The sequence below is a fragment of the Abrus precatorius genome, unplaced genomic scaffold (genome assembly GCF_003935025.1).
Source record: "Abrus precatorius isolate BTA unplaced genomic scaffold, Abrus_2018 Scaffold6, whole genome shotgun sequence".
NCBI lineage: Eukaryota > Viridiplantae > Streptophyta > Magnoliopsida > Fabales > Fabaceae > Abrus > Abrus precatorius.
Genome location: NW_020874406.1, coordinates 12,827,357 through 12,840,277, shown reverse-complemented (window position 1 = coordinate 12,840,277; position 12,921 = coordinate 12,827,357). Strand labels below are relative to the sequence as shown.

Sequence of the window (12,921 nt, the reverse complement as noted above, 5' to 3'; positions counted from 1 at the left end):
TATCATTTTAATTTATTTTTTAGTAGTTATTAAGTAATTAAATTGAATAATAAAGCTGAAAATCACATAAAAATTGCTTTAATGTTCAAAGTTTTTAAAATAGTTTAGTGTTTTAGATTTGATCCCAATTTTGATATAATTCTGCTGATTAGATTGAATTTTGTGCATAAAATTTGAACTGGAGGTCATGAGGATGAGAATCAAATGAAGAAATAGAAGAAAGTGAAAGTATTGTACTTAAAAAGTGAAGAATCAATTGATGAAGTCTGAAAGTTATCACTCTAGGTACATAAAGTAACAACTCTGGAGTGAATTCAATAAAATGAACTGAAAGTATTCACTTTAAGTGTTCAAAGTGAACACTTAGAAGCTTTAATCTAGATGAAGAGGTGAAAGTGCACACTTTAAGTACTCAAAGTGAATACTATAGAGGTGTAAACTCAAGAGGACTTTGTGCGTAAACACTTTGAGTGCTCAAAGTGAACACTCCAGTAGCAAATATGCAAGATAGCATACATGTTAACACTTCAAGCACTCAAAGTTCTCACGCGCAAGCTTAAATTCCAAAAGAGGCATGTACGTTAACACTTTAAATGCTCAAAGTTAACACGCGCATCATAGATAGTTGGGCGTTATCACTTTCAACACAGAAAGTGTTCATTTTAGAGAGATTTTGGCTAAAGGAAGGTTGCACATTAACACTTTAAACGTTCAAAGTGTTAATGCGCATGACAAAATCTTGCAGAACCACTTTAAGTGTTCACTTTAAGCGTTTAAAGTGCTCACTTCAATCCAGGAAGATTCCAGAAGATCTTTTACGTGTACACTTTAACCATTTGAAGTTACACATCTAAAAGAGCAAAAAAAAAAAAAACATAAATACATGTACAGTCCAAAGATTGGGGAATTTTTGTCATTTTTTCTTTCCATTTGATTTTCACTTCCTAGGAGAGTTAGAGAGAGAGATTAGGAGCAACTTCCAAGCTTCAATTCTTGAAGAATTAGATTGGAGATTGGATTGTGAAGATGTTCTTCTGCTCTTTTTCTTCTTCTCTTTCTTTCTCTCCTCCATTTGTAATGTTGTTCTAGATTTCTTTTGTTAGGAATTTATGGATCTAAATTTGAGTTTGTGTTTTGATTATGGATATGGACCTTGAGATTTTAATTAAATTGAGCATTTGATTTTGTTCTTAATGCAATTATTGGACTGATCATTTAATTGAATTGAACTTAGAGAAATTTTCATCAATGGAAGTGGAGTTAGTTTCTCAAATCTAAATCAATTGCCAAGGTTAATGATACTTAGGGATAAACATTTATTATCTTGTAATCCTATGATTTCTAATGCTTAATACAATGTTTAATTGAATTATACCTAAGGGATTAGGGTAGTTAAGTTGAACATTAGGATCATTGAGTCAAGAAATTGTTCTTTGATTAAATAAGTGAAATCGATTATCAATCAGTTGAAATATTTACGAGTTCAGAACATGATTGAGTTGTAATTGATAATTTGGTGAAGTGATTCCTAACTCTATTCCATATATCATTTCAATACAAAATTCGTAGTTTTGTTTTACTTCAACTTTACATCTTTCTATATTTGTTATTTCTGATTTTTACATAATATAAACTTTCTAATAAATTGTATGACTCAGCTAAATGTTGATTTGTAAAGTGATAATTGAGAAAACTAATCCCTAAGAACAATACTTGGGACTCAAACTTTGATTCTAAATATTTTATTACTTGTTACAACTACTTAGTACACTTGCTAGTTAGTGTTCTCTCAGTAGTTTTGTGACAACAACAAGAGCTTCACGATGGAGCTCTCATACCATATTAGAAATGGAACTTCTACATTTTCATTTTACATTAAGAAAGATACAAGATGCTTATTTATATAGTCAAAGGGCCAAAGGGATGTGCAAACACAATCCTGCTAAAAGCAAAACAAAAAAGAAACTGGCTATAACAAACTAAAAATTGACTCTAACAAATTAACTAATTATAATGCGTTAATGAAAAATACATTATTCTCTTCACTCTAACTTTTAACACTCTCAACAATGAGTCTCGAGTCTCTATTTTTTACCAATTCATTTATTAAGTTATTTTCAAGTTTTGATATAGGTAACTTTGAAGAGTTCCAAATCAATTCTCTCTCAACTACTCCTGCTGAATATTTTACAATTCTACTCCTACCTCTACTCCACATTGCTTTATTGATTACCATTATTACTCTACTATTGCAACTCTCTATGAACTCACTTCTTAACATGATGCTAGTATGACCTCTTTTGATGATAAATTATATATGAAGAAATTCAAGCTTTGGAGAAAATGCATACCTAAAACTTGATCTTCCTCATAAAGACCTTTATTAGTTGTAAGCAGGTCAAAATCAAGACTCTTGCCTATGAAATTGTTGAGCGTTACAAAACTAGCTTAGTGCGTAAATGGTATACTCAAGAGTATGTGTTAGACTAGAAAGAAACCTTTGCACCAATGGCTAGAGTAACATTTGTTCGTAATCTTTTAGCCATTGTTGCAATTTATAAATGGTGTCATTATTAAATGGATGTAAAAAATGCCTTCTTTTGATATTTTGACAAGTATGCCAAGTTTTCATTTTAGCAGGTGAGTAAGGTTTTTGTATTCACAGGGATTGGTAGATATATTCATAATTTTTATTATTCTAATTAAAAAATTGAACAAAAATATTGATGTTGCACAAATTGTTCATGACTAAGATATAAAAATATGAGGATTTGAGCTAAGATTGGATTTCATCATTCTTCCTCTTCCATATTTTGATGAATAAATATTTAGAAATCGTTTTATAGATATAGAAGCATTCTCCTAATGTTTTCTTATATCAATTCCTTAAATATAAAATTTCTTGGAGTATTCAATGAATAATGATTCTTCATATATTTAATGAATTCTCCATCATTAAAAGCAAGAGTCAATAAACAATCAATATATTGAAATCTATCCCTAGCATCACAATGCACTGAGTGAGTTTTATTCAATCTAATTTTAAGGTTGGCTTTCCAGATAAACTTTGGATCATAAATCAAAATATTTTTATTTAAAAAAGAATGAAACATTAAGAATAAAATAAAAAACCAACATCTAAGGAAATGAATAACCATATATAAATTATTAAAATATTTTAGAGTAGAAGATTACATCTAATCTCAAAAGGGTTAGCTGCTCATGGTGTCCATTACAATAAAAGAAAATAAGAGAAAATGGATAAAGAAAGGCCCCGCAATCTCTCCAAGGTGTGCCCTAACATTCCTCTTTGTGTGTTTCTTTTCCCGCTCTTTGGATTTCTCTCTTTTTTTTTTCCCCTGATTCTTCTTTCTTTAAAAGTAAAGTAAATGAATTCTCTTTCAAGTTAAAAGTCTTGCTTAAGATAAAAAAGAATTCTTGCTCAAGCGAAAATTAGGCAGAGACTTGGGTCTGCTTCACACTTTCTCACTTAAGCAATTGATTGGTTGAGCAAAAAAGGATCAAAATGAGTTTTTAGTTCGCCTTTGCCTTCCATCTTCATTGAACTCCAGTAAATCAAGAAATGTAACAAAAGGGGATTAAGGAAAATCATCATTTCAATCTTTAAGGTAAATAAAGTACTTAAATCAAATTCTTTTAAATTAAAAGAAAATTTAAATTTAAATTCAATTCATTAAAGTAAATAAGTGCTCAAATTCATGCAATAATTAACTAAAACTTGACACTTATCACCTTTGTGTATGGTGATTTGACAAAAGAAGTCTATATGCATTCTCACCTTGGTTTTCATTCTCCTTATAAGGTTAGTAAGCTTCGACGGACCTTTTATGTGTTAAAGCAAGCTCCTCAGGCTTAGTGTGCCAAATTTAGTTCTGCTCTTACAAAATTTGGCTTTGTTTCTAGTCTACATAATTTTTCATTTACTTATCAAACTAAGAATGTAATTGTACTTCTAGTGCTTTATATTGATGATATGATCATAACTGGTGATAATGAGTCTAGAAATTCAACATCACAATGCTCTCATAGTCAACATTTTGACATGAAAAATCTTAGTTTTCTAAGTTATTTCTTAGGTCTTGAATTTTCCCAAAATTGTAACGGTTATTATCTCCCCTAAGTCAAGTATACATCCAAATTACTTTCTCAAGTTGGTATCATGAATAACAAAATTGAATCCACCTCCTTGGAACTCAATTTCGACCTTATATAACTTGATGACACCCTTTTGATAATCTTTCTTTGTATCGAAAACTTGTTGGTAGTCTTGTTTACCTCACTGTCACTCATTCTCATGTTGCATATGTTCATATTCTTAGTCAATTTATGACTATTCCACACTCATCACATTTTTTGTTGTCCTTAGAATTCTATGATTTTTTTAAAGGAATATTTTTTCATGGTTTTCCCTTTTTTTTGGTCTTATCTGGATACTTTGATTTTGATTGAGTGGTGATCCAATGGATCATAGATCTACAACAAGTTATTGTTTCTTTTTGAACAATTCTCTTATTTCTCGGCATAGCAAAAAACAAATTATAACTTCTTGTTCTAGCATAAAATCTGAATATCATGTTCTTGCATATGCTATTGTTGAATTACTTTGGTTATGATGGTTATTGATTAATATGAGTGTCTCACATTTTGTCTACTATGCTTTACTATGACATTTTTAATGAGTGAACAAAATACATTGAAATTAATTGTCACTTTGAAAGATATGTTATTAATGACAATTCAATTAATTTTTGTCATCTCTACGACCAAACAAATGATGTTTCTTCTTTTTTTTTAATCAAAGTTCGTCCACCTACTTGTTTTCAAGTTCTCTTAAGCAGACTCAAATTGATATTTATCATGCCACCTTAAGTTTGAAAGGAGGTGTTAGTGTAATTACAAGGATAAACCATAATTATAAAAAATTCTCTCAGTTAAAATAATTAATTGATTATGATATGTTAATTCACGCGATCATATTAATTAAATATTCTTTTCACAAGTTTTCTTACTTTCCTTGCGCTATTATGTATAGCAATCGATATTTTATCATGTATATAATATACGTCCTACAACCTTTCTATTATATATGTCGAAGAAGAAAATCCATGTTATATGTGAAATCTACACAAATAACATTGTACTGTATAGCAGAATTGTTAAAAATAAAAAAAGCTTACAATTTTGGTAAAGAGATATAAAAAAATATATGTAAAACTTGCTAATCTTTTAGGAAAATCAAGAATAATAAAAATAATATATTAACTTAACTATTCATATTATTAATATTTTCAAAATAATAAAAAATATTGAGGCAAGATTTTCTTACACGGGTGTCAGTCTAAAAACTCTTACATCCAATATGAGCCTTTTATTTAACTTAAATATAACATGTTATAATTTATTACTTCACTGACTGTTAGATTTAATTTAAATGAAAAACTCAGATTGAGTATAAGAGTTTTTAAACTTATACTAGAATAAGAAGATCTTTTCTAAAAAATATTAGTTGTATTCATTAATCAACCAAAAATAAGATTCAATCTTTTTTTAAAAAGGGGTTGGGATAAGACAAAATTTTGTTGAGCAAACATTTGTCCATTGCATATGCAAATGAAAAATCAAACCTGAAATTTACAATATAACTTAAGGGATAAAACATCGAACTATGATCCTCTCATTTTTAGGCATGAACTGCACCTTGTAATTAATGTTTTCTTTTTCCGCTTAAGTAAAAACTTTTGCTTAAGCAAACTTAAAAAAAAATAAAAATACATTAACTATAAGGCATAGTTACGGGAGAAGATCCTAGTCCTAGAACATCACGTGCTTTATTGGCTGAAATTTGCCTAAACGATGATAAGGACGTGGCTTTTAGATGTGAAGACATGGTAAGGTCTACCAAATAGACTAATGATGTTTCTCCATCCTTATATTTCATTATAAACAAAACGAAATTTTGATGCAGTAGAAGGTAGAGATGGTAAGTCAAGAACATCCACATGGCTTGTGTGCCCTGAGCATATTATCAGCCAAGTCAGGTTATTTCCCAGGTAAATTGCAAGCTGACATGCAATATTTTACACGTGCCATTACCTATTTGTCTACAATTAAAGTAGCATATTGCCTAAGGATTTATGTGCTTTTGCTCTTACACCCCTACCCCATCAACTCCCACATACCAAAATATCACTCATGTCCAAGTTGATAAATTGTCAGTCAAAAAGGGCAACTGCAGAGGCTACAACAACAATACAATAGAGGGGAAAATGTAATCAATCCACCTATAGGGTTGCTGGAATTATATTATATGTAGAAGGTGCAACGTGAATGGTCTGTTTTATTTCAGGTTGATGCAAATGCAACAGTTATACTCTCATAATTCCATATTATACGAGACAAAAGGGTTTGATTCTCACAAATACCAACAGTTTAGGTCAAAACCATCAAGCAAGAAAAAATTTATATTCCAAAGAGAATACTGGATCTCCTTTACGAAGAATTTGGTTAAATCAATAACATTGAAGTATAGCTAATGCAGTCTTGTACTGAACCATGGACACTAAATTCCCACCTAACCAACCTCGCTTAAAAAAGAGGAGTTCATTGCTTAAATAAACGCATCCGGGGGTAAAACAGGATTAAATACAGACAAAACAGCATCAAGTTCATAATGAACTTAAAAAACGTATATTCACAACTTATTCATTTCTTCTGCTCCTTGTCAGCCCTGGCATCGGTTATCTCAGAAATTGGTTGGATTCTCACATAAGGTTTTCTGGTTAAAGTCTCTCCTCTTAAAGCAGCAACATAGCGGTCATTGGTATCCTCCTTCCGCTGTAGCTCTCCAAGGTATTCTGCCAGTCTCTCCTTATTGACTTGCCCCATCTTCTGTTACCCAATTAAAGCAACCAGATTGTTAGGATTTTCACCAAAGGAAGGAAATCACCTCAAAGAAACAAGTGCAAACTTAACATTGACAAACCCTAAACATAACAAGTTATTTACTCTCTAATATAAACTGCTCTTCTTCTATTCCAATCCAAGATCCATCTTGTTGGTTACAGATGTAGGTTTAAAATGATCATGCCAAAATATCATTATGAAATATAGGATATGAAGACAATAAAAACACTGAAAGTAGTAGTCAGTCATAGAAAGAAAACATAAGACTTTGTTTTTGGAAAAAAAAAATTATATTTATAAACATGTCTCATTTATAGAAAACCCTAAACAGATAATTGGATGGAAAGTTGGACCCCAAATGATGTACATCAATGTTACATTAACCATTCACCCCATGATTCTGCACTGTTTAGGGCTTGATACCAACATATCTGATGTTGTCATGCTTAGAGTGATTGAGGGCAACATGCTGTTTTGCAAAGAAATCATGCATAAAAATACCATCATAACACATTCCATTCAACTTATTATTGAGGAGAAGAATAGTCAAAATGAAGTCAATTAAGTATAATTAGACTTTGACATGCCATGTTATCTGAAGATTTGTTTTCAATCCAAACAGCACGTGAAGTTGTGCAAGGATTTACCCTTATGGTTATGAGTGGGTTACAGCTTCATATTAAGAAAAACAGGCAGAATAAAGGTATACACCACCTGACAGCACTAGACACCAAGAACAGAAATTGTGGTAGCCCATGTACGAATCCCAAATATTCCCAAAATGGAAAAGTATCAATGTATTTGTATCCGATACTGATGCACATACAATACTTTTAGATACATATACAAGGAGTGTCCTTCATTTTTAAATTTTATTGACTGATATGTTTGGGATACAGCTACAACATTTTGAAAAGGATTAAAATTACATATGGTTACATGTTTTCCTTTATATCCTTAAAGCTATAGTAAATAGTAGGCGACTACATAGAGCCAAGACTTGTTTTAGGTAGGACAAAAAGATGCTTTCTGTGACTTTATGACATAGGTTGGGCAAAAACATGTAAATTTTGAAACATGTTCATAGGGAAAAAAAGACATATTTTGATATGGGAAATGGAAAGATATGTAACAATGTCTTTGTTATGATCACAAGTATTGTTCTAGAAAATTGTGATCATCATCCACTGATATAATTATGAGTAAATGAGAAATTATCAATGTCTTTATAAAGATTGTGTTCATCTAAATGACTTTATTTTAATATATGTTAATGTATCTATGTTGCATCATATTTTGAATTTTCAAGAGTTTCTCATAACCCTGTACCTACCATATTGTACTAAGTATCTAGGCTTCATAGTACCCCACTTTGCTTGGGAAAAGAGAAAAAAAGGAAAACATAAAACGGATTAGTGTCCTCCTACAAAGATATCTGAGCCCTCTAACATCCCACAATCCAAACGATTGTTCATGCCTCTGCCCCTCCTCTTCTCCCCTATTTATCCCCTTGATTTCCACTAAGCGTCTTTTCTTCGCAATAACCCCCTTAGGTAAATTCTATCTGTTGCCCCTCTACATTCCAACAAACCTATAGTTCATTTGCCATAACCCTCTCAGGTAATTTCCCCCTGCTGCTTCTCTCATCCCTTTACACACACGTCTAATGTCGTCTTAGATTGCAGTCTGCAACTGCAATTATGGCCACAACATCAAGGCTCCCATAGTCTAACAACTGCATCACAACCGTACTAGCAGCCTTAGCAACCACAATTTTCTGCAATATTAAGGTTAGCGACATAACTGCAACCACGACTTAAAATTGGAGGTCAATCAATACTATATCCTAACAGAGCCACTTTGTCCTCAAGTGAAAATCAGGAAACAGAAAGTGGATTAGATCAAACAATTCCCAAGAGCGTTCAAAGGCTCGTAATTAATCATGTCTCATTCATATATGTTAAGAACCTTCCTCTAATAACAAAGTAAATCAATGCAATATAGCAGAACAGAGTGGCTCACTAATCCTAATAATCTTAATAGTTTGAAGCTTGATGCATAAAGAAATTAATAATAAAAAAAGTTAGAAATGAAAACTTGCCAATGATTCGGGGCGGGCACTTGTGCGAAGATGGGACTCGAGCTTCTCGCTGCGGGTGTTGGTGAATTGCATGACGCCGAAGCCTATCACTCCCGGAACGACGCCACATATGGTGGCGAATGCAAGGAAAAAGGGTTTCGATTCGCGGGTTCTTCGCACGATCCATCTCCACGCCATCGTCATTCTCTTCACTCTGATTCTTCTAGCCGCCCTTTCCCCTTCACATTTTCTATACGTTCCACATATATATTAATTACAATTTTAAAATTTTAAAAAACTTGAATTAATTTAATTTTTCTTTTAAAAAATTAGATAATTTCTCAGGGCTATAAACATGATACGTTTTATCAATAATTTTTTTATTTGTACTCCATGGTTCATCTAATAAAAAAATAAAGATCAATTTTATTCGTAACAAAATCATTAATAACTCAAAGTGTTCTCTGAAAATATTAACTCAAAAAAATGAAAAATTAAATTATCTCATGCTTATAATTTCAGAAAAATATTTGATAATTTACTGAAAAATAAATTAGATCAAATATTTTTTGAATATTAATTTGCGCATTTATTCTTGTTTTGATTTTAAAATATTACAGAAGATTGTATTATCTGTATTTTCGTCTGCATTATTAACTTTGAAATTTAAAGGTGTCCTGTATATTTAATGTTTAAACAGTGAATTTATTTTATTTTCTTACTTTCCTTGTTCATTTCAAATTGTATCAATGCATAATAAGTTTGACTATTCTTTTTAATTACGTTAACATAAAAGACAATTAAGCATGATTTTTCATGAAGGCATTTTATATCTATTAAGAAATAATTATATAAAACCAAACTTATACAGCAAGTGCTTCATTGTTATTTTGAAACTTTGATTCTCTGTGAAATTTATTGAGATTTTATCTTAAAATAATTATTGTTATGTTAATATTCTTATTTGTAATTAAAAATGTAAAAATAAAAAATTTACATTTATAATTTTTATTTAAATTATATCAATTAGTTGATAATTGTTAGATGTGCAAACAAAATCTCATATTAGCTAGAATCGAAAAGGATTAAGAGCATACAAATATAGTAGATCTACATTAGTATAAAATCATTTGGTGAATGTCAAAAAATAAAATCATGAGAACTTAAGTTGAAAGTAAACAATAGATATAATAAAAAATTTATATTTATTATAATAAGTGATATCAAAATCTTCTAGAAGGAGATGCATATAAGTATAGTATATGTCCATTAGTACGAGGTCTTTTAGTAGATGACAACAAAATCATAAAGATTTAAGCTTAAAGTAGACAATATCATACTAATACGAAAATATAATAAAAAGTATATTTATTATAATAAGAATAATTGATCTTAATGAGAAATCATAAATTCATATTTTCTGTGATCACTATATAATTAGAAGAAATGCAATTTTTCAAAACAATATAACTACAAAAAAATTGAAATTTTTGGAGATGTTACGCGTTTTGCACCGTTGAAGTACAAGAATGTAAAACTGTTTATCATATTCTTGTTTGTATAAATTTTGATATGTTTATACCAAAACTAATAAATGCAGCATAGAACAGCAGTGTTTCATCAAGACAAATCAGGGAGGAAAGTGCTCAATGTCGATGGAAAGAAAACTAGATTGTGTGTAAACTTTTTTGCGGTTTATCTATCATTCAATGATGTGTTAAGTAAGACAAAGTTGTTTTAAATTGAAAGTTAAGTTTAATATTTAGACTCACATAATCCATCCAGAAAATGCTTATAGTGTAAACGTGTGCTTCAAATTTTTTGTATCCTTGGTGTAATATATTGCAAGAAAGAGCAATGCCTCGACCAGGTTGGATCCTTGCATCTCGTCACATTTCGTCCTCTTTAAATCCTAGTAAAATGTAGTCTCTTAAAGAAGCCTAGCTTTGCTAGCTCCTGTCATTAAAATTTGGTGCCCTTCTATAACATTTTATTGCTTCAAGAAAGCGAACAAGAAAACAAATATGTGAAGGCGTATACCATCATCTCAAAAATCTTTAATGCTCCAAACAGTAGAGTATTTAGGTAACAAATTGGTCCCTTTTCATGCTGCCCCTTTTAAAGTGTAATAATTCTCACTACAAATACAGATTCAGGTTTTGTTGAATATAACGTTATAAGAAATGATAAGAAAGAGAGAGAGAAAAAGATAGGATATGATAAAATAAAATTAAGTAATTATTTTGTCTTATGTTTATGTATATTAAAATAGTAAATTAAATAATATTATATTATTTTTTAATATTTAAGATGAAAAATAATAAAATAAAATTAAAATTATATTTAAATAACAAAATTATTATTTTATTAAAATTAATATAATTTTTATTTACATGTAATATTAAATTTGATATTAAATTATGATAATTTTATTCAATTTTTTACAATTAAAATTTTACGTAAGAAATTATAATTATAAAAATAAATTAAAAATTTATTTTATAAAACGATTAAAATATTTTTTTACAAATGATTTTTTTTAAATATACCTTTCTTTTAAAAATATTAATTTAAAAAATTAATTTTTTTAACTCTTGCTTTTATTTCAATTTGTTTTTCTACCTTTTTCTCATTTTTAGTTTTTTAACATATCAATACATTTTAAATATGTAATTTTTCGTTAAAGACATTAATTTTGTTAAAAAATTGTTATTTTTCCTTCCACATAAACTCTAATAAAAATACAGTATAATTTGGTAAATTTTTCAATTTTCTTCTTTTTTTATTTTTCATTCTCTTCTTTCTCTTATTCCTCATTCACACATTCATAAATTGTTTTCTTCCTTTTTGAATTTCAACAAAAATATTATTTTTTCTCTTAATCTTCTTACCACTCATCTATTCCCCTTCTCCTTTGCACTTCAATTTTTTTTCCTTTTTTAGTGAGATTTTTAATTGGATCTTGGAATCACAAGAGAAGAGGAGAACCAAAAGCTACATAAACAAATATTATATTTTATACATATTACTTGAGAATTATATCAATTATTGTTTTGTTTGTTTATCTATATCACTATTAATTAATTCTTGTTGGCCATGACTAATGTTATAGGAGATACCAACATAAATGCAATTATGAATAAACACAATAAAATTAAATTCTCAAACTTGTAAAAATTTACAAAGAGTGATAACAAATATTGTAATAACTAAAAACAATAAAATAGAAAGTAAACATCAAGTTGTTTAACTTGAAAATTTTCTTCAACCTGAGAAATAAAAAATCATGAGTCCTCTGAACTAAAGAAATAATTTCACTATGATAAAAAAAAAAAAAGAGTACAAGAGGTTCAGAAAATAAGTGAACAAATATTATTAGCCGTATTACAAATCTTATTTCAATGATTTAACTGTTCAAAATAAAGAACCACAAGTTGTTAAACTACATTCAAATATTTAGTTTAATCCAACTATAAACAACTTCATAAACACAAATTGATAAACTTTTTGGCAAGTGCACCAAATCGTTGAAGTAATAAAAATAGATTATCGTTCTCAGGGATTAATGCTAAGTACCAACCCACAAGAATTTCACTAGTTGGGTCACCAAAAACAGTGTTGAACAGAACAAAAATTAAACAAGTGCAGAATTGTAAAAACAAAATTAAAGTGTTGGGATTAATATTTATAAATGAACAAAAACTACAAGACTAAAAATGGAGTAATAATTAAAATAATTGTAGAATGTAAATGTCTAAATTACTGGAGATGGGTCTAAACACAATTAAAAATAGGTTGAGTTCGGAATCCCTTATCCCTTTTCCTTTGCTTACAAGTATATGCATAACTCAAAGTATAACTTCATCTAATGGTCAGATTTTCTAAAATATCCAATCCCAATTCCTTCGTAATTGGTT

General features: G+C 29.4%; 1 protein-coding gene across 1 annotated transcript; it reads right to left on the bottom strand.

Moving 5' to 3' along the window:
- Positions 1 to 6,523: 6,523 nt before the first annotated feature.
- On the bottom strand, positions 6,524 to 9,252 carry LOC113869823. The gene is made up of 2 exons (XM_027506316.1): positions 9,026 to 9,252; positions 6,524 to 6,909 (listed from the first exon to the last, which is right to left on the bottom strand). The coding sequence occupies exons 1-2, from the start codon at positions 9,206 to 9,208 to the stop codon at positions 6,724 to 6,726; spliced, it is 369 nt and encodes a 122-aa protein (XP_027362117.1). The 5' UTR covers positions 9,209 to 9,252; the 3' UTR covers positions 6,524 to 6,723.
- Positions 9,253 to 12,921: the final 3,669 nt, after the last annotated feature.

What these genes read in the sequence shown, in the direction of transcription:
- LOC113869823 (XM_027506316.1), bottom strand. Translation starts at nt 9,208, where the DNA reads ATGACGATGGCGTGGAGATGGATCGTGCGAAGAACCCGCGAATCGAAA. An exon ending in GTGCCCGCCCCGAATCATTG is followed by an intron (nt 6,910 to 9,025) that starts GCAAGTTTTCAT and finishes ATTGGGTAACAG; the next exon opens with AAGATGGGGCAAGTCAATAA.